General features: G+C 40.4%; 1 protein-coding gene across 2 annotated transcripts; it reads left to right on the top strand.

Annotated features, from left to right (window-relative positions):
- On the top strand, nucleotides 1–25,189 carry YWHAE (tyrosine 3-monooxygenase/tryptophan 5-monooxygenase activation protein epsilon). Of its 2 annotated transcripts, XM_052803777.1 has the most exons (7): nucleotides 1–235; nucleotides 12,193–12,392; nucleotides 18,068–18,174; nucleotides 18,987–19,193; nucleotides 20,015–20,151; nucleotides 22,651–22,697; nucleotides 24,271–25,189. In XM_052803777.1, exons 1-6 carry the CDS (start codon nucleotides 172–174, stop codon nucleotides 22,656–22,658), a joined length of 723 nt encoding a protein of 240 aa, XP_052659737.1. In that variant the 5' UTR covers nucleotides 1–171; the 3' UTR covers nucleotides 22,659–22,697; nucleotides 24,271–25,189. The 2 variants fall into 2 exon arrangements, with proteins under 2 accessions (XP_052659737.1, XP_052659736.1); XM_052803776.1 differs by lacking the exon at nucleotides 22,651–22,697.
- Nucleotides 25,190–25,604: the final 415 nt, after the last annotated feature.

Raw genomic sequence — 25,604 nt, 5'->3', positions numbered from 1 at the left:
GGGAGGCCGCAGGGCGCATGCGCGCACTTGCGGAAGTGCCCGGATGCAGCGGGAGGAGGTGCTGCCGCCATATTTGCCCGGAGAGCAGCGAGCTGGTAGCTGCTGAGCCCCCCAGACCCATCGGCTTCCATCCGCCCCGTGCAGTCCCCGACGCCGCCCCGCCTGCAGGACATGGACGATCGGGAGGACCTCGTCTATCAGGCCAAGTTGGCTGAGCAGGCTGAGCGCTACGATGGTGAGCGCTGGCTGGGAAGGCCGTGCAAGGCCAAGGGGAGAGGGAGGGAGGGAGCGGCCACAAAATGGCGGCTGGGCGGGGAGGGGGGGCAGGGGTGGAGGAGGGGGGCACAGACAAAATGGCGACTGGGAGCGCCCCGAGGGGCTGGTGGAGCTGGGGATGGGGGGCCTGAACGAGTGGGTGGCTTGGGCCTGGGCGGGGCCCGGTTCGGGGGGCGGTGGCGGCAGAAGCCGGGAATAAAATGGCGGCCGCGAAGGGCGAGTCCCGGGGGGGGTAGGGGAGCCGCCCCCGCCTCGGGGGGCCCGACAAAGAGACCCCACTACCCCTCATCCTACCGCTGACCGGCGCGGCTTGAGGTGGTTCTGTTTGGCCCGGGCCTTGCTTACCTTCGGGCCGGGCCTCGCCGAGCTCGGCGGTGTGGGGCTGAGGTCGGCTCGCCGCAGACAACGCCCAGTGCCGTGCTCTCCGGAAGGTGGGTGCCCGGCTCTCTCGGCCCCTCGGGAGGCGATGCTGGGGAGAGGCTTGCTCGCCGTATTGGGTCTCGGCGGTGGGGGCTAGCGCTTTTCTTTCTCTTCCTTTGCCTTCGGTTGGAGATACTGCTGCCCCTGGCAAACCCAGAGCGAGCAAGCTCTCACCCTGGGGGGATCGAGTACACGATAATTCATTGCCTAAAGAAAATGCGTATGCTTTCATTATGTGGTAGAAATGATTACGGATCATTTTACTTTTCCAGCATCGTCTTTTCATTCTTTTTCTCCTGTAAGTTTGTGCACTATGCCTGATTGTTTCATATCTGGGGAAAAAGTGGTAGAGGGGAGGAACTGGCAACCCTGGATGGTGTCTCTTGCCCCCAAAATGTCTGTCCTGTGACTGTTTCTTTAAACATATTTCCCTTGCATATAATAGAAACGGCCTTTAATTTTCTCAATGATGTTACTCTTCTGGGATTGTTACTCTTGTCCTAAGATCTTATATTTATTCATGTAAAGTGAAATCAATACCCTTGTGTGTAAAAAGTGAATGCAGTTACACCTCATTTAGAGGTAGAAGGACACTCCAGATACTTTCTGTTCGTAATTTTCCTAGACAACATGACCAGGTTCTTGCCAAATGACGTATTTTTACTGAGTTGTGCTTAGAAGGCTTCTGATAGCACTGTTGCAAAGCAGCTGAAAAATGCATGTTCTGGGAAGGAAAATAGAAACTATAACAAAAAAAAGAAGGCCTAAGTAAGACTCCCTTCTGTGACAGTTCCAGTAGGGAAATAAGGTAGAACTAAGAATTCCACTAAATGAGAGCAGTCAGCCTCCACAATAACTGTAAGGACTTACAGGAAAAAATGGCCCCCAGAAAGCCAGATGTTGGGGTACAGGTTAATTGACTTGGGCAGAGGGAAGCATCCAATTCCGTATTCCACAGTAAGCGTGCAAATCCTGCTGGGGGTTTGGGGTTTTTTTTTTTCAGTGTGTGATTGCCTGCCCTAAAGTGTGTGAGATGGGAAGATGCATTTCCTTTCCCCTGACCCCCAGACCAAATTCCAGCAGCATTCCTGGTGTTCGTTTGGTGAGTAGGGAGGAAAGAGTTCTCCACCTGAAATGGATGAGTCAGTGCAACTGAAAGTGTTGGCTTTGGTTTGAGTGGAAATGCAAGTTGGACGTTTGGCCAACATCCTGGAGGATTCATCATCTTTGGGAGCTTTTGAGGCATGACTGTCTTTCTGGTGTTATTCTTAAGTCATCGGTAAATCAGTTCATTATAAAGTAATCAGATTCTACCCCATTGTAGAGATCTGCAATGCAAAACAATCAGACTTCCTGTCAACTAATAAAAATTTATTAGTAGGGATTGCCTTGGCGCAGCGTTTCCCTCGATGGACCTTTTTTTTTCTACCAGCATCATGAATGTTTGCAAAACAAGCTGGCTACATCAAAATGTAAAGGACGACTTATGCTGTATCGCTTCTGAATGGTAATGAGACTGTTACCATTTAGGAGGGAGCACTAAACTTAAAGTTGTCATGTTTAAATCAATGCTGTGTTTTTCAGACTTCCAACGTTTGTTGGAATCAAGTTGGGTAAACAAATTTAAGGTGCACCCTCTAGTTCTGCTAGCTGTTGTAAATGCATCTTCATGCATCTCGTGTCCATGGCCTGGAAGAATATGTACTGTAGATACTGTTTTAGCATCTAATTCTGTATTCTAGTTCAGCTGAAACAATTAAAAATTTTTGGCATAATTTGTTCTTGGTTATGTGAAAAACTGCGATTCTGCCAAGATCATAGCTGAGACTGCTAAATAATTCTGTGAACAAAATTCTTTGGGGAGCAGTATGGTGAAAGTGTAAGTTATTCTTAATTTTCTCTTCAGTTTGATCTTTGAGATACATGAGCATAAGGTCGCAGTTATTAATTGGCACACAAAATGGTGCAATGGTAAGTACTGCCTACAAATACGTTGGAATACAAATCTCTCGTGTAACTTGAAAATGCGTGTGGAATGACAATTTTTTATGTTTAGTGTTAGGATAGCATTAAGATGTGTCTCATCTTCTTTCTCCTTGAGACTTTGAGAGTGATGTGTGGTAGGTTGTTTTTTTATGTATGTTTCATGGCATTTATAGCAGCACTTATGGTGGGCATCTAACTGTAGCTTCTTTGGTGTTACTTACCTGACCCACTTACAGAATTTATGAAGTCTTGGAAGCTGTACTTGTGAATTGTTGGAAATCTAGGCCTGTATCTGTGTTGTCCTCAGTATATTGGCCCAGATTAAGGGGACAACTTTCTAGGTACTTCTGCAGTGTAAGTAGCACTTAAGCCCTGATCTGTAGAGATATTAAGAGATTTGGATGTCTGACTATCTTCTCAGATCTGCTTAGGCATGTCATGACAAATCACAAAATGCCAGGAAGCTTACTTATAATACAGGAAGCTTTGTGAGAGATCTCACTTACTGCTGTTTCTTTAAAGACTATTATTAACAGAATAATATATAACTATAAATTGTCTTTTTTTAAAACAATTGGAGTAGGTAACATTGTGTTGGTTTGTGAAATTACCTTACTAATATGTGAGTTCTGTGTATTAAGAGAATGTGTGCATCTGCATTCCTGTAGACTGCTGCTGAATGTCGAAACCAATTCTTCATTGTGGAAGCTAGGTAACATCCTTCTTTTAATCAGGTGAGAAGCATGCTATGACACAAGGTAGACTGCAAGCAGATACTTAAACTCTAAACAGCAGTTTTGTACTACAGGTCTTGAAGTATATGGCTTCAAATTTACATATGGTGTAACTGAGGTGAGGTGAAATAGGTGGGGGGGGGGTGTGTCCCCCAAAACCAGATAATAGGTCAAGGTACAGGTTAAGAAGGAAAAACCCTATTTTACAGCTCTCCTGATTCCTAATACAGCAAGCTAACAGCTGACTCCTATGTTTTTATAGATTGTCTATCAGCGAAATGTGCCTTTATTATGAAGGCAGTAAGGTGTGCAGCAATGGACTCAGTTCAAGATTTGAACCTGTTTTAGAAAAAATTCTCTCATAGTAACAGGTCTTGAACTTACAGCTTAATGAAGAATCAATCAATAAACTAAGTCACAAATTAGAATCTCAGTTGCGTATTAATTTTAGTTTGCAGAGGACCTGTCTCTTTCAAGCAAATGCCAAGCACGCTTAAGTTTGTTTTTTCCTTCCCCCCACATTAACGGTTAGTACTTATACCTGTCTGTCAAAGGTCTTACTGTTCTAGTGACGTGGTATGACTGCTCTCTTTGTCTCTGAATTGGGTAGATGTGAAAGTGCTAAAAGGCAGAAAAAAATCTCAGTGTATCCCTAAGAAATGTAGGAATCTGAGGTAGATAGAGTATGGCCAAGACAATGTTGGAGGAATTAGATTGTTAATTTTTTTAAGTGATAATCGTTCACTTACTGGGCCATAAAAATTGACTTCTGATCATGAGGACTTGTGTGAGAGAGGGCCTTTTTCTATAATGGCCTTCTTGAATCTCCTGAGGTACCAAGAGGAACCAAAGGCAACAAACCTCTAGTTAGATGGTTTGGTTCTCTGCAAGGAGTCGGGAAGCTGAGTTGGTGTGTGTTACACTTGAGTACTTGTATTAGAAGATTACTTAGTAGCAGATCTCAGTCAAGTGGAGAAATGGATGATGAGGCTCAGTCTTTAGATTTGCCTAGGTTTGCTTTCAAACTAAAACTTTTGTTAAAAATACTGGAGAAACCCTCTTTTATTTAGAAAAGCATATGTTCACAGTTTGAAGAGATGATAGTGATGACTTAAAAATCATGTTCTTGTTACAAGAAAGACTTGTGATAGTCCATAGGATTGATTATGCAGAAAATACAACTGTTGCTTGGATAGTCTGGTTTTAACCCACCTATTTCTCTGAATATAAATATGTACTTGTGCATAAAGGTACAAGTATGCTTTGTAGGACTGTATATTGCAGAGTCATGCAATCAGGTGTTGGAAGTGTCTTGGCTGCGCCAGCCGTTAAAACCTTATACAAGGAATAGCAGTATAACCTGCTGCTTTCTCCACAAAATCATAGTCTAAGCTACTGTGTGGGATGGATATTCTTTGGTATTTTTTTTTTTTTTGCCCTATCCCTGTTGGTTGTCTTGACTTCTGGGAATATAGTTGTTAGGTTCTTTTATGCTCGTTTGTATGAAACTTGTACATTGTGGTAAGCATGGTGTGCTCTAGATAGGGAGCTTAAGATAGGATTGTCAATTTTTAGTACCTCAGTAGTTGGACCCTGCTTTTAATTGCCTGTAATAATCTACTCAGGGTGCTTCAAGCATATGAAGACCTTGAAGAAAAATCATGGAAACTTTTGTAGTGTGTAAGGGTAAATGTTGTGTTCATTTTGTGCTTTTAGAAACTAAAGGTGCTGTGCTGCAAAGTGGAGTGAGCTAATCTGACAACTCCCTGTTGAAAGAGGGATGTCCTCTCTTCGCAGGCTATTTCTCATGTTTACTCAGGTTCTAGTCTGACCCTTAGAGCCAGTTCAGTTCTCTAAATTATAAGCAAGATTAATTTTTTTCTGAGCAGCTGTTTTCTGAGCTGGTGACCTGAATCAGCCAGTTGAGAGGTCAAAGAAGTGTTGAGCTGACATGACGGAATTGATAGATATAGAGGGGAAAGCCACCTGCCTAACTCCCCGCAAGCTGCTGGACTGGTTTAGCCATCTCTTAAGTCTTACTTGTCAAATGCAGGATTTCTTAAGAGAAGAGAAAAACTTGATGTGGGCAATGTAATAGTGTGTTCAGAAGGAGAGTTCCTAATGGATGAAAAGATGAGCCCTACCTTCTCTTGGCTTGAATTTGGAGCTAATCGTTGTAGTGAATAGGATGGTGCCCACTGATGGCAGGTGGAGGCCTGCAGTTCTAGGGAAAGTGCAATCTGTGGGCATTAATCTTCACGGTTACACTGTTCACTTAATGAAGAAAATACGCTTGCCCCTATTTCTTCAGCTCGCTCTTGTGTTTGTGTTTGTTCTTAGCAGTTTGCTGCTACTAAGTTAGTACTTACTATTTGCTTCCATTTTTCTGGATAGCTTACAAATGTTAGCAAGCTTCCCAGCAGAGATCACTGTGTGATTCTGCTGGTGATCCTTCTCTGTTCTGAACACTTGAGTCTTATATTCATACCCTGTTTCCTGTCTTTCAGCCAAGTGTTTATCCATGTGAGGACTTTCCTTCCTATCCCATGGCAGTTGAGTTCCTTAAAGAACCTTGGGTGAGGGACCTTGTCAAATGCCTTTGGGAAATCCAGGTAGACTATATCAATCATGTCTTCCTTGTCCATATGCTTGACTCATTCAAAGCATCACAGTAGATTTGTGAGGTGTTACTTGTGTTTACAGAAGGCCATGCTCTACAATATAGTGTTTATGCATATACCCACTCATTCAGGTTTTTTTGTGTAATTTCTGTTAACTTGACCCCTTGTAAGTGTTATGTTAATGGGTCTGTAGTTCCTCTTGAGTGTCTGCTGGAACCCTTCTTGAAAATTGACATAGTGTTGGCTGCTTCGTGTTTGCTGCTGCTACTACTAAAGTCTTAACTGAGAGGTTATACACAACAGTTTAGGATCAGATACTTTGAGTTGTGGCTTGCTACTGATCATCTTTTGTTCATTCCAAGAATGAACAAGTACAAGACTAGTATTGTACTGAGTCTTCTCTGAATACTGGTTATGGTGCACAATCTTCTATGGTGAACACATGTGGGAAGACTTGTTTTTTCTGCTGTATTCATCACATCCTCCCATCACACTGGATGCTCATTGGCAGCTTTTAGCTCCTGAAACGTTGAAATAGTGAGCAGCAGCTTAGAAGCTTGGAAATCTTGGTCTGGTTTGTTCCTCTTGGACAAGGGGAACAGAAAGGATTAAACTTAAAACACAACTTCAATTTCTGAAGTGCTGTGCTTCTGCTACTGTTAACTTCCTAGTATTTAAGAATGCCACCTGGGTTTTCCTAAGGTTCATTTTGATTTGAGCCTTCAGTATGATGACCACCAAGTCATCCCCATCCCACCTTTATTCAACAAGCTCTTTTCTGTTCTTATTTTAACAAGCTTTCTCACTTAAGTATTTCCTATTTTGGAAGTTAAACACACCACTACTAGATTTTCTAGCTCTTGCTTTTCCTGCGGTTATGTTGAACCAGTGTGTGTGGTGGCAAGGGATAGTTATTTCAGCAGTAAGGTTGAAGTAGATTCTGTGTATTGTTGAAAATCAGATTAGGAGTGCCCCATCGTATGTTATGTAACTAGATGCTTCATAAAACAAACAAAAAAAATCGGACATCATGGTTAGTGAGAGACTTAAGCACTGTGATACCTGAACTAGAGGTTGCAAATACTGTAGTTTTGGCCCAACAGGCTCTCCTCTTTAGTGCATCAGCCCTTGTTTAGGCCAAGTGGTTTCTGTTAGAAGCACAAACTTTGATAGGACTGTCAGATACTGATGATTCATACATGGTGCTAGTCCTTTGGTATGGTCTACTGTTTAAGTTTTGTATCCTATACTGTGAAAGTTTTTAGTCTTTCCAATAAAATCGGTGTACATCACCTGTTTCCATATTTCCTTACATAGGGATGTTCCAGTTCCCCCAAGTTGCTTTGATTTCTAGAGGTTGAGAAGCAACAAATACTTAAAAGTTTCTCATCTTTATCTGGTAGAGGGGCATTCATTATTTTGTGGCCTAATAAGTTTCCTTATCGACTGTGCCCTTTGTACAAATTCTGTGGGTTGGCCTCTAGTATATGGTTATTAAACATACGCTTCTCAACACTTGTAAACTTCCCGATTACTTTTTAGCTTAGAGTAAGGCATAATCTTTGTCTTTCACGTGAAAACAAAACCCAATCCTAAGCCGCATACCAGGCTGTTTTAAAACTCTTTTGTAGGTAGCACTCAGTGTAGTGGCAACCACTATCCAAACCCTTTGTGCATTGCAAGCTATGCATGTGTGTCCCTACTGTTACTTCGCAGTGGCTGGAGGTGAGTCAGCAATGTTTGCGATGAGGAGCGAAGCATCTTAATCATAGTAGTAGAATGTAGGAACTTAAAAAAATGGCATGGGCATTATTGCAGTTTTGTAGTATCTTAGGCAGTTGTTTTGAGTCTCAGTTAAATACCTTTTTTCTGTAAGAATATACAAACCTGATCAGACCAAATGTCTATTTATTGTGATATTTCTTATAATGACCAACAGCAAATGCTTGCGGAAGGATATAAATTTAGGGCAAGCATGTCATTCTCCAGAATATTCCCTATTCCACATTTTATGCTTTTGGGATTTCCTGCTCTGGTGGTGGCATGATCTGACAGTAGCATAATAAGGTAACAGCCCCAATCAACTGAGAGGCTGGAACTTAACCACTTAAACTACAATCTGTTTTTTTGAATCTGCATAACACTACTTTTTCCATAATGCAGTGTAAGCATCTCCGGATTGTGTATGCAATGAGTTGTCATTATTGCAGTAATCCTTCTTACTGAAATGTAATCTTGGACTAGTATTGTCCTGAATGGTCTCTGAGCTTTTCACCTCCTTGTGGAATCTTCCAGATAGGTAAAGCTGCACTTAGAGTATAAAATATTTGTTCTGTTGGCAGGCATAGATGGCTTTATTTTTTTATAGAATTAGTTTTCTATTGGAGAAGATACAGGTAAGCTGTCGTCTTGCTTTTGTGTTGCCTGAGTTCTTAAGATTATTCATCAGGCTTAAACATTCAGGGCTGGCTTATGGCTTTACCGTGGAAGACCAAGGTATATACATAATAATCATTTTGTCTTGTTGAAATACCATCCCAGATTTTTGTATTGTAAGTAAAATTGGGCTCTTCACTAAATTAGAAACCTTTTTCTACAACAATTTTGTAGATAGGCTGATAAATCTTTTCGGGTAAGATACTGGTTTATGGGTGGGATCCTAATCTGTCGTTGTGTATTTAACTAGTAACAGGATTAAGATTCTGAAGAGAAGACCTTTCAGTTCCTTTATCAGTGTATTGAGAGGCTATGTACCTAGTATGAAGAGTTGGTGAAGCTTGAGGGGTTTGCGCTTCAGCACAAATGGAAGAAAACCTCAGGCGCTCCTCCCCAGCGTCTTACTCTTGATGGCTATCACTTGGCAAAAAGTCTATTTGGCTTACTAAAAATGCGTGGTTGTAAAAATCTTGCTGTGACAAGGCCTGTTTTCTGGTACTGGTTCTGAGAAGTTGACTGTTTTCTTTGGCACCATTTTTTCCATGGTTATGGTGGTTCTACAAGATGACAGTTAATGACCTTTGCAGAAGACTGAAGAGATGCAACAGGGCGAATATGTAGTGGCAGAGGCTGTGCTTCTTGGTAGGACTGGGTCTTGGGTATGCCTCCGTAAAAGCTATTGCTCAGCTTAAATGTGGTTTGTCCTCCAGTGCAGAGAGATTTTGGACCTCTGTTTCAAGGGAGAATCAGATACTCATTTACAGGGAACAGCAAGTCTTGTGTATAGTTTTTTTCCTTTAAATTTCCATGTTAGACAAATCTGCATCTAGGGAAGAGATTGTGAAGGAAACCTGTAATATAGTTGATAAAGCTTCCCCATTTTTTTCCCCAGTTGTTACAATTTCCTGATACAGGCCAGAAGATCTTGGAAACTGTTGCTGTATGTGTTTCTCAACCTCCACACTTCTGGAGTAATTTTTACATTTGTATCATTGTTTATTATACAAGAGATAGGAATGAATAGGGTTTTTTACTTCATCAAGAAGCAGGTTTTCTATAGAAGTGTTGTAGTACATGCCATAGTATGGCTGAAGTGCTCTGTAGTTAATCCCAATTGGTAAAGCACAGAAGAACATAAACTGTTTTAAAGAAAAGCTAGGTTTTCTGTAATACGTGTGTTGCTTTATGATGGACCAATCATAAAGTGTGGTGTGCACAAGGTTGCAAGTGTAATTGAAAAAGACAAGGTGTATTTCGGAAACCTGCCAGTTCCAGAGAAGGTATTAGTGTTGTTCAATTTTCTCTGGCTTTCATAACTTCAGAGAAGATCTAACAGGACAAAATTAATGTGATCTTGGTTAGTTAAGCTTGCCACACATCTGAAACAGTGCATGTTTGATTAAAGCATAATGGTCATACTGGGTCAGACCAAAGATCTTCAGAGTGATGGAGGATGCCTGGGAATGAGTATCATAGATGAATAGTATGGCATGACTAACCCCTCCTTTTTCTACACTTAAATTATTTGTATTTACATAGAGGATATATCTTCAGCTCATGAACTTCAGCAACTCATGGTTGAAGGGAGGGCTATGCATTCACAAATACAGGTTATTTTCTTAAACTGCAGATGTAGTGCAGTTTCAATTACTCCTCTTATTTGAAGGCAGTTGGACATTAAGCTTAAAGACAAGCCCTGTGTTTCTTGCTGGAGCTTAGCAAAGGTACCCAAATTGCAGAGACTGCAAGTCTTAATTCCCATTTGTCATCTTTGTTCACAAAAATTAAATTAACACAGTTAGGCCCATTATCTTTGGTGTAGCTCAGCTGTTCTAAGAAACTTCAAAATACGAGATGACTCAACGGGCATAATTTAAAAAATTTACAGCTTTGAAATAAATTCTTTCTATAGATGGTAGGGTCGTCCTTCAGGAAATAAGTCATAGTGCTTGCATTATTTAAATTCATATTGTAACTATATCACATTGCCTCTAACTTAGCTAGCTTAAATTACAAGACTGCATGCTTGTGTTAATATTAACTGTATGTATGCGGAGTGTTTTAGGGCAACTCTTGAAGACTTCAGCAAAAACAGTTCACCATTTTGCAATAGGGTGGTGTTTTGTAAAAGTTTTATCAAATCCTTGGTGGATTTTTTGTTACTTTCTGTGATTTGGAGAAGCAAAATCTACTGGTAGAGGTGGGGATTTTTTTTCCACTTCTGGTAAGAATAAGCTGCTATAAAATTTGTCCTACACATGTGGAGACCTGTTGGAGACTGATAACATTGTTCCTCCCAGGGAAAAAGATTGAGCTTACAGTTTCCATTGCTCAAATAGCTTATGCCTGTTAAGATTGTGATTTTTTGCACCAGAGGAAAAGATTGACAGTTAAGCTTTGTTAGTTTCCCATTGCTTGTGCTGCCGTGACACAGCAGAACATAAGGAGGTACAGTAATGGGGGAGGGATGATGTGTGGGCAAGGTAAATAGGCCACGGAGCAGTAAGGCATCGTATTAGGGGAAGCATAGCCTAATAACATCATCGTGCTTTTGGCAGAAGCTAAGGATGTCATTCTAGTGTCCCTCTACCTGCAGATATAGCTATGAAACAGTTGTCCTGTTGAGTAGATGGGGTAGTTGGGGCTTAGTCTCATTCATTAATGGTCTTGTTTTCTGTCTGTGGGATTCCCACCAGTTCTAGAAGGTGGAAGGTAAATGGTAAATGAACTGAAGCACTGTGTGGCAGGACAAAACCGAATTCCTGGATGTCTTGTATTAGGCTCTCAATTAGTATATATTTAACGTTTTTGGCTTTTATTTTTCTAATATGTCACAAGCAATCATAATGTGGTTAGGTAATGAAAGGATTATAACCTTCCTTAAGTAGTTCAAGCTTTTGCTTCCACTTGAGTGTAGGAAAGCTATATTTAGTAATAATTATTTTAACCTCAGGTTTCAAGTCCTTTTCAAAAGGTTTAAACTATAAATATCAGTTTGTATTTTGTGTGTTACTTTTCAGTGCAAATAGCTGCTTGGCATGGGTAGATACGGTTGCTCTGGGTATCCTCAGGATGACTTTTCTGTTACTTCTCCAAGCACCTAGTTTTTCTTTCGGTGGTTTCCTCTTGGAACTTTGACTTGCTTTCCTAATAACAGTACTCATACTTCTCTACATCTATTCAAATCTGGATTTTATTTTTTGGTTAATTGCCATGTTACACTGTATTCTAGTTGACAAATCAGTGGAGCATTCTGTAATTCTTCAGTTTATCCTTCCTGTGCCGAAAGCCAGATGACATTTGCTCCTGCTTTTCTCACTATTCGCTGCCTTTTCTGAAGCACTTTGAAGAACACGCATTCCTGTGGGATTGTACTGATAACTATTATCCACTGTGAAAAATGTGCTTGCTGCTAATGCTATATTCTTTTTGTCTGTCTCTTAAAACAAAACAAAAAAAACCCCCACAACAAAAAACCAGTTATCTTTTAAAGAATTTTTTTGGGACCCTTGTCAGATGCATTTAAAAGAATATCAGATACTTCTTTCTGTAGATGCTCGTTGATTTGTTTGGAACAGTTGGTATAAAAGTGAGGAATAACTGTGTATGAAAGGAGGAGGGAGCCTATTTTCATAAGCTATCATTTTCATACAACTTCTATTGAATGGTTTGAAAGATGCTTTAGCTATGAGAATAATTGTCTGACCTTTTCCTCCTAGAAATGGTTGAATCAATGAAGAAAGTGGCTGGAATGGATGTGGAGTTGACAGTGGAAGAAAGAAACCTGCTTTCTGTTGCATATAAAAACGTGATTGGAGCCAGAAGAGCTTCCTGGAGAATAATCAGCAGCATTGAACAGAAAGAAGAAAACAAAGGTGGAGAAGATAAATTAAAAATGATTCGGGAATATCGGCAAATGGTAAGATGTAGTTGGTGTTATGCCATAATGTCGTTTAGTTAAGGTCCAGTTTTGTTACCCTTGCCGTAAGCTGCCCTGGTATTCTAGATTGCCTGCAGTGTGGTGACATGTGATAGTGACAGTCTTGAAAGGATGAAGTTTGTTCCTTGTCTGAAGAATAAATATACTTAGTGAAGGGGAGAGGTTGGATGTTCTTGTGTAAACACTCAAAAGGACAGTAGACTCAAAGGAGAAAGGGAGGACTTTTCCTTCAGTGCATCTACATATCAGTTAAGCATTTGAACTGTACTGGCACTTTGCTTCTTCCCTACTTAATCAAGTGTGAGGCTGTATATGCTCAGGAGGCCTTGTTCTTTCCACTCCAACCTGACTTAGCCCAAGCAACTTTTTACTGGAAAAGTAGCCATGTCAAAGGAGGTGTATGGCTGTTAAGTTTCTACTTCTGATAAAAGTTGCTTTGGATCATACAGACTTTGACACTTGGTGCTGTTGCAGTACTCTGTCCTACAGAGTTCAAAATATTAACACTGTTAATTGAAATGCTAATGGAGAAGGATGTTCAGGGTTGTTTTTGGCATAAAAGCAGGCAGTGTAAAGCCAAATGGCCACTTTAACTCCTTTACCTTGTCTTTTATCACTGTGGTAGTTGCATTTCATGTATGTTGGCCTTGTTTTGTTACTTTTTCTCCCAGATGAAAACTTGGCAGGAGTTCCCGTAAACTAAGTGCTTAGCAGTTGGGTAACAGTGAATAGTTGCCTAGTTAGTCTTGTACAATTGAACTGGCAGACCTATTATTAGCTCAGACAGCTATGCCTGTGTTGAAATTAGTGCTGACAGAGTAAGGCTTCTTTGACAGCATCTAGTTCTTAAAATGTAGATTTTTATTTTTCTTTCTTTGTCCCTAAGCTGGTCAGTTACACTGGTAGCAGTTAAAGCAATCAATTTGGGATGAAGCACTCCGTGTTCCTGGGAATGGGGGGTGCTAAGATGTCATGGTCATCTCAACTGTGAAACTTGTATTTGTAACAACCTCTAGGGCTTTGTTATTTTCTTTCTCTTGAGAGGGGAAAAATTGATCCACATAACTTCATGCTGAGTCTAGTCAGTCTGTGCAGCTTTACCTAAAATGGAGAACTTGGAGCAAGCTTTGACTTTCATCAGTAAGAGCTAATGAAACCTTAAGCTATTAGAAGAGTGAGCTGTTGTTCCCCCCCTTCTCCCTTCCTTAAATGATGGTTTAGCACAGAGCAGGCATGCTCCCATACTGTTTAAATCCCACACATTTCTGCAGAGACTTAATCTCCATTATGTGAGGACAAGTGCCTCCACATGGTTCAGCTCTTCACTTCCAGAGAAACAGTGGGGTCTATTACATCACCTGGCACCGATTCATATACCACCAATGGAAATGAAGTTGGCTTGGAAATCTTTTCTCAGGAATGGCTCTGGACTACTTGCTGTTGACTCACAGGGTTTCTGTTGCTCCATGGAATTGTTAAAGTTGTGAGTTTCTAATTTTATGCTGGCATGCTGAGGGGATGAGGCTCTGCCAGTTACATACAGTCCCAAATACCATTTCTTGATGGGTGTCTAAAATCTTTCTAACAGAACATATAAAATAAGACAATAGCTATCTGATGATTGTTTATATTTGTCTTACACTGTCTGCTTCCAGGTTCTTTTGCCAGCGTTTTGTGGGCGGTTACTGCCAAAGGTCCTTTAATAGTGAAGACTTTTTTCTTGTTTTTCGAAAGGACTGTAAAAAAGGTGTTTTTCTGCATCTCTCTTTGTAAAGAGAGCAAGTATCATGCAGAACAGACTGCTGTGCAAGAAATCTATGTATGTACTCCTTGAAGTATCTATTGAGAGTGCCAGATGAAGCACAGTGCCATGCCAGCGGTATCTTCAGCTGTTGAATCCTTAAAGGAAATAGCTATCACAGTTGCTTTAGGTGGAAGAGTGCTGTGGATAACTGTAATGTAGTTCCATACTGGAGAAAGACTAGCTGTGTCTACTCAATTCGAGCCTGAGTTTTCCAAGAGGTATCATCCGTAGCTGAAGACCAGGTCCTGTTTGTAGATGCTGGGAGACTTACTGTGAATTAGCATCTGCTATAAGGAGATTGTTAATGGGTTTGGCAAGATGGCATGGGGGCAGTAAGGGCCCGAAGAACACATTGCAAAGGTTTGGATGATGCTTCTCACTGTCGCTGCTGGTACAGTAGCACAACTGCCCTGTTGTCGTGCTCAGTGCTTCTCTGAAGAGATAAGGTCCAGTGCAGGCTCAGCAGATTTTTGGTTATTATGCTTACTTTGTCAACAAATAGGCACTCCTGTAGCATTTTTTCAGAGTAAGTTCAGTGTTGTTGGGAGACCCTTCCCAGGCTTGAAAGGCTCTGAAGAAGGAGGGGGGGGGGGGGGAAGGTAACAAAACCACTTGTCTGGGGACTGACAGCCCAAGTTTAAAGCACTGGGGAGTTGAAAAGAACCAGCATCTCTAGAAAAACACATCCCTCTCCTACCACCAGAACCAGGTGTGACCTTGCTCGGCTATAGAGTGCTGCTTGAGTTGAAATGGAAGGTGTAGTTTGTGTGCAAGTAATTATTTGACGGTTTTGGTCTACATCAGTATTTACTGTCATTTAGGACATGGCTCTTAAAAATACCGGGAGTTTGTTTGAGCTACTAGCCAGTGTGACATGGGGCAGAACTCAAGGGATGATGGTGTTGTCAGAGTAGGGCTGGGCTGGTTTTGTCCCAGGCATACGCTAGTCAATACTGAGAGATGATGGAAGATGCCAGGCTGTGCCTTTACCCAAACCACTTAAGATAAATGTAGCAAAACACATACGTAGCCATGGGGAAAAATGCCACTTACTTGCTTCCTTTGTAGACAGGCTGCTTTTCTGGGTCCTGTGGCCATTTGGATACACAAAAGTAGAGCCCCTGGCTTTCTCATCTGACTGCATCTCTGTAGATGAGAACACACCGAGGCTTGCGTTCTTCATCCTTGAGCGGATGAAGTGGTGTATGTCTGCACATAATGCAGTTCGCTTCCTTGCGGTAAAACTAAATCCCTTCCCTAATAGCATAGGGCAAGTATTCACCTTCCTCTTACTGCTCTGTATTTGTGGCATGTGACAATGTGTGTTTCTGGTGCTCTGACTTAAAACCTGGGTTGTATTCTGGGGCAGCTGCAAGGCTCTCTTCTTCCCCTCTTCTTAGAAAGGTTAGGCTATGAATTGGCATAAATGTGGGTGGTCTGTCTGTTTGTTTTGGCAGGGGTGGGAGGGAGGTAGGTTACAGGCTTTAGCAACTGTTTCCTACTGTTCTAGTTTCATGTTGCATGTCACTTGTGAGGTGCAGCTATTTTGGGGGCTATGTATTAAAACAGGTCAAAGAACTAGTACAGGCTACCCTTCCCCTGGTTTCTTCTGATAAGTTTCCTTATTTAGATCACCAGGTGGTTTACAAGCTTTTGTATCTGCTAAGAACACAGTCCGGAATCTGATTAAGCCAGCACTACCACTAAAATAAAGAGGGGCAGGATGGATTGCAGGGGCTTCTACACACTCATCGGGGTGAGCAGTCTTTCCTTGCTGGTCAGACCCTGTAGTGCCTTATGTCATACTTGGAGGTGGAATGGTGATAGACCCTAAACCTACTTTTTCTGAATGCTCTGAACAGGCTTAGTGTGGGATCTTGTGCTCATCTGCTGCTTTGCAGAGTTCATTGAGCCACTCTGTCTAGAACAGATCCTTTTTGTAAAAGAGCTTTTAGGGTTTTGTTGTGGTTTTTTTTGTTTTGTTCTTAATCAACTTGATTTGTATTAAATCTTTTTAAACTAAGCTTGGTCAGGACATTTACATTGCCCTGGACAGCAGCTGATCTCTGATAACTTGTGTGACTGATCCTTTAAGCAAAGCTGAAAAAGGTCTGTATGAGATGAAATAGAAGTTTGTACGTGTATGGTTATTTAACAGAAGAGGATTAGAAACTGATTTAATTCTTTGCAGTTTTGCTGAAGATCTCTCTGCAAAAGAAGTCATTGAAAAAGAGGATCAAGAGGAAAGAAGTTTGCAGGAACTGACTGCTGGCCAAAGGTTTTATAGCTTTTGTAGCCCAAGAATATATGAAGTAGACTCTTCTCAAGTGACCATATTTCAGCAACTTCCTTAAGCATTTGTCACATAACTTTAAGTATAGCATCTAACTTCCTCAATGTTAGGGCATTCTGACGTGGTTTATACATGAAATTTGCTGTAGATTAATTTCTCTAAAGGAACTTTTGCAAATCTGTTAAGTCATTTTGTACAAATCGGTATGTGTATATATGTGCCAGTTTAACATTTATTGTGGATCTATAATTTTAACAGCTTTTGAGGGTAGATGTTGCGGTTACAAACCCTAATAGTTTGGGAGCTATATGGTGATAAAAATATTGCTTTGCAAGAAAAATGCTTAAAGAAAGAAGGAAAGAAAACTGCATGGGTGGGAGGATAGGAAGGGATAGTGGACTAAGTGGGGCTGCTCTTGTGATCCAAGACATGCAGTTTCTGGTAGTTTCTTGTAACTGATGTTGATGCCTTTGCTTGAAAACCTCTACTTTATAGTACATAAAAGTAGCTTGAGCCAGAGTTGTCTTCAGCTATAGCTATGAAAGTTACTGTGAAATCATGAAAGAGCAGCAACAGGTTGCTATCTGCACTTAACCAACCACTCCTACTGTGAATGACATGGGATGCTCAGAGCAAATCTGGTTTTGGCAATGTTGATGTCAAAAGACAGTTTTTAGCTTTTTGGGGTATGCTCAGTTTCTTTGCTTTCAGATGTGAAACTTTGTGGTAAAACCTAACCTCATAGACCTTGCTTTGTATTCTAAGTTAGAAAAATTGAAGCTGATGTGACCATGTTTTCAACTTCGGCTATTAAAATCCAATATCTGTTTTTAAATAAGGCTTTATATTATTGGTTTTCTTTGGCCACAGATCTTGCTGTTAGTGTTGATGATTTCTGCTTTTTCTCTGAGTTGCTGTGCTTTGCCTTTTTTGCCTGCTTCTGAAGTCTGTATCTTCTGGAGTGTGTTTTCCTCTTGTATCTGACCTTTTTGTTTGTGTGGCACACCTTTATTCTGTTATGTTACTCCATGATTTGTGTCTTAAGGCTCTTCTGTTAAAGCTTTGTCTCCCAAGTAGTCAATAGAAACTTGTTCTGAAGGTGCTGTTTAACTCTGGGGTGTAATGGAGTTTAGCAGATTTGTATTATCTTCAAATTGTCCCCTTTACCGTTGCCACTTTTAGGGCAGCCTTCCAGGATCAAAGTAAGGAATTAGGAGTTGTGCAAGCCTTGCAATAAGGAATTATATCCTGAGACAAACTTAATGCAACTGTCTAGCAAGATGTCTTCCAGGGAATTTATAATTCCATTATTCAGTTACACATTTCATCATACATCAGTCCTTGCCTGTTTTGTGTGCCAGCTAATTATGCAGAACTGTTTTGCTTAATGCACCTGTGGAGCAGCTGAATTTTTTTTTTCTTCTGCCCTCCCCTTCGTTGGATTTTTATGATGTTGCCTGTTTGATATTTGGATATTTTTGAAATAGCTCTTAGTCTTATGTGCTAACCTTGCCTCCTCTCTTCATTTTGGGGTTTTTTTGGTTTTTTTTTTAATAGGTTGAGACTGAACTGAAGTTAATCTGTTGTGACATTCTGGATGTACTGGACAAACACCTCATTCCAGCAGCTAACACTGGCGAGTCCAAGGTTTTCTATTACAAAATGTAAGTGTCTTCTTGTGAGGCAAGGACCTCTTACTGTCTCTGAACTAGAGACAGAAATAAAGTAGCTATACATGTGTTTTCTGCCTACTCAACCACAGTAACTTCTAGAAAGAGAGCAGTTCAGTCATGCCTAACCAGTAGCCCTTTTTGGCAGCCTTTGAGGTGTTAGTGTTCTGATTGTGTGGTTTTGGATAGAAACTGTTGTTTGGAATACCGTCATGAGAACTTAACATAAGCTGTTGTGCAGCTCTTGGATGTAAGAAACAACCGTTTTTGTTAATTGAGCTAATAATGTAGAAATTAAATCCTTGCTTTGGTGTTTTCTTGCATGAGCTGTACACTCCTCATAAAGAGAAGAAAACTAGGTAGATTGGTAACTGTCATGTAGTGTCAACTTCAAAATTGCGTTATCAAATGAAACTTGGTCTTGGAGTATGTTGCTGTTGTCACTAGTTTGATGCCTATTTTGTACTTTCTGAAGCATAGTTTAAATCTTGAAATGATCAGAGAGGGTTTTCTCTTGTAGTTGAATTATCTCTATCCTTTAGATCAAAAACTTGCCTAAGTTTAGATGAGATGCAGTTGCACAGAGACACAGTTTGGTAATGGAGAAGGTAATACTATGATTTTGTGTACTACTGCAAGAAAATAGGGGAACCCAAACTGTTTTCCTTCCTGATGGTTTAAAATTCACTAAAGTACTAATGCGCTGTTGTCTTGACAGTAATTCAGCAGCAGTGTCCTTTGTGCTGTTAATCTAGTGGCTGGTCGGGAAATAAGGCCTACTGACTTCTTACTGTTTCTGTTTTCAGGAAGGGGGACTACCATAGGTATCTGGCTGAGTTTGCCACAGGAAATGACAGGAAGGAGGCTGCAGAGAATAGCTTGGTGGCTTACAAAGCTGCTAGTGATATTGCAATGACAGAACTCCCGCCAACACATCCTATCCGCTTAGGACTTGCGCTCAACTTCTCTGTATTCTACTATGAAATTCTTAATTCTCCTGATCGTGCCTGCAGGTAGGTAGTGAGTGGGAAGATGGGGAAATTTCATGTGAATACCAAACAAGCCAGAAGTGATTGCTACTTGGGTAACGGCTTTTCCTCAAGAGGAACACTGGGCTGGCTTTCTTCCTGCTAGTAAATGACTTGCTCTGAGGTCAATTCACTGGATAGGTTTCACGTTTGCCATTTTCTTTTGAGTCCAGACCCATTTGTTTATCTGGGAATAGATCATGCATGAAAAGCAGAATAATGATAACCTTGGATTGATCAACTAATGGCAGTTTAACAGCTTGCCTTGTTAACTCTGTGCGTGCCCTTATCCTGCAAAAAGTATGAGGTGATTTAACTTGCCCCTCTTGCTGTTGGCTATTATACAAGGTTAGAGGGATCATGTTACTAATTTCTGTGAACTGGGAGCATGTATAGAATGACAATAGCTCATCTATCTGTAGGGGTCCAGCTTGTATGAGCATAAAAGTGATGATTGAAGCAAATACTGTCTGTCTTCTATTCCTGTCATTGCAGGTTATGTAATACAGTTCCTTTTAAGCTTTTAGTAGACCCTGATCACTTGTACCGCAAGATGTAGAAATGTTTAATAAAACCAGTGTTCTTGAGTAAAAAGGTTCTTAAGCACACAAAGGTACTGGTTTTGGATGGGAGCTATTTGGATTAACATCTACACACCATTAAATAACGTAAAAGTTTGTTATAGAAGCTATGGATGTCATGTAGCCAAACTAGAAGATAGGTGTTCCGAGGCACAGGTTTATCCTGTGTGCTTCTGGATTCTGTTTAGCAATATATGTTAAACCTGATTTGTTCTGTGCTTATAGGTTGGCAAAAGCAGCTTTCGATGATGCTATTGCAGAACTGGATACACTGAGTGAAGAAAGCTATAAGGACTCTACACTTATCATGCAGTTGTTACGTGATAATCTGACACTATGGACTTCAGACATGCAGGGTGATGGTAAGTAAACTGTGCTCTAGAACGCTGCTCTGCACTGAGCTCTGCCCAGAAACCAGAGCATGGAAATGTACATTAGTTTGGTGTTTTACTTCTGTCTTTCCTAATAATTGACCCTCCTGAACTTCTGTTTTTTCTTAACACTGGATAAGTTGATAGGGGTGGCGCTAGCTTCTTTTGAGAAGCTTTTCAGCTCTCACCTGAAGGAAGGAAGTGTGGAATCAGTAACTCTGGGTTTTTTCTCCCTACCTGGCTGTTTAGGCATCTGTGATTGTTTTAAAAGCAGTGACTTCATTTAATTCAGCTTTTTTTTCTTACGGCTTTTCATGTTCATATATGGTTGTCATTCCAACCAGATGTGAATTTCCAGTGCAGGAAGAAGTATCACAAATGGTCTATAGTTCCTAGTTCCCCTTTTTTGGGGGGTTGATCAACATTTCTGTTGGCATTTTAGTGGAAGATTTACCGCCATCATACTAATCATTTCACCTTACAGCACCTTCTGTATCTTTTACTCTACTTAGGAAGAATTGAGTATGAAGAGAAGAGGAAAAAGGAGAAGGGATTTTGTAAAATACTTTTACTGGGGGGGGGGAAGCTTGAGGAAATCTAATTTGCTATTTGAGATGTTTGCAGTACTTTAATACTCCCAAAAATGCTAGGTTGTGACTCGTGAAGTGGGCTATTGCCAGAGCAAATATTGAATATATCCCCTGGCAGTACCAGAGGGTGGGACATTGATTGCTTCTGTTTACTAACATCTGATAGTTATTTAAATTTTTAGAATTGTTTTTTGGCATACTGAATGGACTTTTTCCTCTTACACTTTTGCATACAAAGCTAAATATAAATTTCCTCTGTTTAGTTTTTTTTGAGTTACAGCTGCTGTTTCACTGATTATTGGTAGTGAATGAAACGTTCTCTATCTAGAAAGACTAAACTTGGGTTTTCTTCTGCAAAAATTATGTCATGGAGAGACAAGTGGAAAGAGCTGACTGACTTCTAACTTGGAGTGGGGGGAAGTCAGTCCTGTTTGAAGTATGTTAGGTACTTAGAAGTGCACAGGGGTTTGAAACAACATTGCTGCTTAACTTCAGATAAATAAATGAGTGTCTTAAATTTTTTGTAAGATGCTACTTGAAGTATGGTGATAGCAGTAGAGTGTTACTTTGGAGTATTTTATTGGTGTAGTGTCCATTTGAAAGCAATTGCAGAATCTTTAACTTTTTACTGACTACCTGTTTTTGTGTAGGATTGATGGGTTTGTTTTAAAGAAATACTGTTACTTGATAGCTTCTAGCTCTTTGCATAGATCACGAGTATTGAATGTTGCAGGCCACACTTTACCCCTATTTCTTTGGGCTTTTGACAGAACTGGGAGAACTGTAAATGTGTGGGGTCTTGGATCCTAGGTTACCCTATGTCCTAGTGCTTAAGTCTCTTGCAAGGGACCACACCCTGCTTTCAAAGATGTAAGATTATCTAATGGCACAGAAGCATATGTGTAAATCCTGGATGGATCCTGTACAGCCTCTGCTCTAAATACTGTAGGTGTTATTAGATGCCTTCCTTGCTGCCTTCCTTGCCATGGTTAGATATTGGAGAAATAAATTTGTTCCCAATTCCTACAATTAAGATATGACCTTTTATTTTTTTATTATGGAGCTAATTATCCTGGTGCTCTGTGGGAATGCTGAGGAAGCCATTTCGGTGAAGTAACAAGGCTGGATTGCTGTTGCAAGATAGCATTAGAACATCTTCCAAAAGCTATCTTTATTTGCGTGTGAGCTGACTACCATGTCTCATGTATCTTGTATATTGTAGAAGTTCAGGATTATTCATGGAGGTTCTTTATATTTCTTTTTGCATAATCTAGATTCAAATTGGTTTCATAATTACCTCCATGGCATAGAAAATAGATATTTTTGTTCTTCCTGAAGTATTTCAGTTTATCCTAGTTATTGTTTATGATGCATGCGAGAGATTATGATAACAAAATTTAAAATACTGCAGAACTACTTAAACTTGTGGTGCAGTTCTTCAAGTCCACAAAAAATATGGTGTTTATGCATAATGTTTAGACATAGGTGGAAAGTTAAGTTTTCTCGTTTCTTCATGCCATGTTAATATGCCGACTGAGTGCATTTAAAACTGTTGCTTCCAAAACTCTGTATTTCCAAAATGGGTAGAGCCTTTGAAGATTGGTAAAAGTTAATAGTGGCACTGGGAAAGATCATCATCACAATTGCGAGTTTCCTAAGGGGTGGGGGAGACTTGAAAAAGGCTTGTTCTTTTGCATTAAGCTTTTTCCTGCTTTGATTTCAGGTGTGTAGGTTGTAGGGAATGACTTTCTAAAATCAGGTGTTACTCAGCTGCTACACTTTTCCATCTCATTTACTGTATCTTTTAACCATGTCATAGACAAGCTGTTTTAGTTTATTTTCATGCTTGTAATGTCGTCTTCACATGATTCCTGTTTTCCCCTTCTTTCCTGCTGTATAGATTCCTAAAGGAAAGTCCAACTGTTCATTTCCTAAAAACTCTACTTTGTAAGTCTTCGTCATGGCTTAATGAACTTTTCAGCGTCAGTTTTCTTCCAATCACTAATGTGGCTTGCCTCTGTCACCTCTCGCTGCTGATAAATTGCTTGTATCTTTGATTCCATTCCAGGGCTAAGCAATGTTCTGCCAATTTGTGACCTGTTACCCCTACCCAGGTCCAATATGCTTGACTAAGATCCAAAGTAACTTACATGTTTGGGAATTGAGCTGCATACCTGGATGGATATTAAGAATATTTGGGCATGAAAAGTACTTTCACAATCGCCTGTTACAGGAGTATTTGCTTAAGTGCGTTGGCTAGAGCATGCTCAGATCTTCTTTTAATCATCTTTCTGGGTTAGGGCCTCTGCTTTTCTGTCTTAAATGATCTGCTTTGTAATTTTAAATGTAAATATTATTGTTGTTCAATGTCAGATGTCTTGTGTTCCTAGGCCACCTCTTCCAAAATCTACCTTGTATTGTACCTGGTGATAACTTGGAATCTGGACATGCTCTGAGCAGGCATTCTGATTATATGCTGAAAGTCATTAGTCTCATTTGATTGGATTTTATTGCAAATTAATTTTTTGAATGGGTGGTTTTTGTTTATTGCCCTTAAGAGAGAGTACCATCTCACATGGTTAAGGATAATTGTAAAGAAAACATTTTTCAGTTTCTCTTATCAATTAACTTAATCGTGCATGTGTTATGGCACTAGCTGAAGTACATTAAATTTTCTCCTGTTGCAGTAGAAATTGGGCAAAGATGTGCAGAAGGCATTGCATGCATCTCACCCAGCGGCAACTGAAGTATAACCAAACACTTACTACCAGAGTCTTTATGGGTAGACTTCATTTCACTGCATGTGGCAGCCTGGTTGAATAGGTCTAAACTGGCCGTTTTTCAAGAGAAATTAATTTCCACAAAATGTTTTCCTTTAACCTCAAGCCTAGGGTTTTTTGTCATGCTGGACTTGAAGTAGGGATGTTTTTTTGTGCTGCTTTTGGTACCTTTAGTAATACATACCATCATCAGTGTTGTTTTATAAAACTGACTGCAGTACTTTGCTGTTGTTGAGACTTGCGTAGACTTCGGCAGAAAATGTTTAATTTCTGAAAACTGTTTTGGTCTCATTTCTGTAGCTAGTGAATAGATGTCCTTAAGGCTCTCTGGAGTAGCGATGAGGTTTTTGTGAAGGTATTTTCTGACTTAAGGATGTTGATCTACAGCCACTCTGACTTCTGTCTTGGCTGTTCATCGCTTGATCAACAGGACTGATCACATGTGCAGTCTGAGTTTTCAGAAATGGTGGTTTGTTTTTTGTCCTTATGACAGAGTACGTCTTCTAATAGCCTGTGCTACAGTTCTGTATTGAATGTGATGGGGTGATTATAAGGCTTAATTTCCATGGAAACGCTTCACTCGAGAACTGGCTACGTTAGGAGTGTGTGTCATTTATGCAAGTGTGCGAGCGAGCGTGTGTACTTGCATGAAACTATTAATCTCTAGATGCTTGTTAAGCCACTCTGCAGGTCTCATTTTTAAAAGTTAACATTTTCCTTACTTTTAAATACTTTCATAGGTGAAGAACAGAATAAAGAAGCGCTGCAGGATGTGGAAGATGAAAACCAGTGAGACACAAAGGCCAACAAGAGAACCCATCTCTGACCACCCTTCCCCTTCCCCACAAAAACCCTCAGTGTCACTCTGAGAACCACCAAATCTGACTTTTACATTGGGTCTCAGAATTTAGGTTCCTGCCCTGTTGGGTTTCTTTATTTTTATTTTTTTTACACAGTTTAAAAGTTCTTAAAGGCAAGAGTGAATTTCTGTGGATTTTACTGGTGCCAGCTTTTAGGTTCTTTAAGACACTAACAGGACTGCGTAAAGGCTCTTTCAGCATTACTGTATTGTCTCCTGCCAGATGTGGCGAGATTGCCATTAGAAGTGGATGTTACACCTGAAGGCTGTTCAGACTTGTAGGGGAGAGATTTGTTATGGCAAGGTAGTGCGCATGTGGTGGCATTTTTCTTTTTTTATAACTGTTTAAACTGAATTTTATACCAATGTTTAAACTTAATTGGGTGTTTAGCTTGAAGTTACAGGTTGCATTGGGACATATTGTAGTGGTTTTACTGTATAAAAACAAAAGTTTCCAAACTGCTGAAATGTTGCTGAAAATCATGGTGCTGGTAACAGTTCAACAATCCGTGGCTGCTCATTCTTGCCTATTCTTTACTTTTCCTCAAAGCAGGTTAGCATTGAAGGTGGCATTGATAAGCCTGCATGCGTGTTCAATATTTTTTCTTTCTCCCTCCCCTTTCCCCATCTCCCTTCGCTCGCTCAACCTCTTTTGTTCAGTATGTGTAACTTGAAGCTAATTTGTACTACTGGATATCTGACTGGAGCCACAGATACAGAATCTGTATTGTTCTTACTGAAACACAGCATGGAATTAACATTAAACTTAAATAAAACAAACCTAAATTAAAAATGCCAAATACTACTATGACTTTCCTTTATATTTTAGTTATTTCAGCAAGAATAACTTTCTCTTGTTGCTTGTAATAGGAACATTTGGAGGGGGGGGGAGAAAGAGAGAGAAGTAACCACATCATTCTTCAGACATGAGATAAAGATCCCGGTCTTGTGCGTAAGTAGTATAGCTGTGAGACCAGCCTCCTAGAAGACAGCCTGCTTTGCATCAGGAGTTGTCAGAAGCTCTTCCCCACCATTTATTCAGCATTTCCCTACCTGAATGCACAAAAACCTGTGATCTGGTTGGCGCATTCCTCTCACTTGCCCTTACAGCACTCTGCATCCAGTCCAGTTCTGTGGATGGAGAGACTATCTTAATGTCCATCCTGCTTAGCTGATGTTCTAGAAACCTCTTCCTAGGAACGATCTGCTCCTCGT

This window comes from Harpia harpyja, chromosome 12 (genome assembly GCF_026419915.1).
Source record: "Harpia harpyja isolate bHarHar1 chromosome 12, bHarHar1 primary haplotype, whole genome shotgun sequence".
NCBI lineage: Eukaryota > Metazoa > Chordata > Aves > Accipitriformes > Accipitridae > Harpia > Harpia harpyja.
Note: the sequence above shows the minus strand (reverse complement) of the source record. Positions and strands in the feature narration are given on the sequence as shown.

Excerpts from the sequence above, each read along its gene's own strand:
- YWHAE (XM_052803776.1), top strand. The coding sequence starts at position 172 with ATGGACGATCGGGAGGACCTCGTCTATCAGGCCAAGTTGGCTGAGCAG. Across the intron at positions 236-12,192 it reads GCAGGCTGAGCGCTACGATG|AAATGGTTGAATCAATGAAG; the intron begins GTGAGCGCTGGC and ends TTTTCCTCCTAG. Across the intron at positions 18,175-18,986 it reads AAGGTTTTCTATTACAAAAT|GAAGGGGGACTACCATAGGT; the intron begins GTAAGTGTCTTC and ends TTCTGTTTTCAG.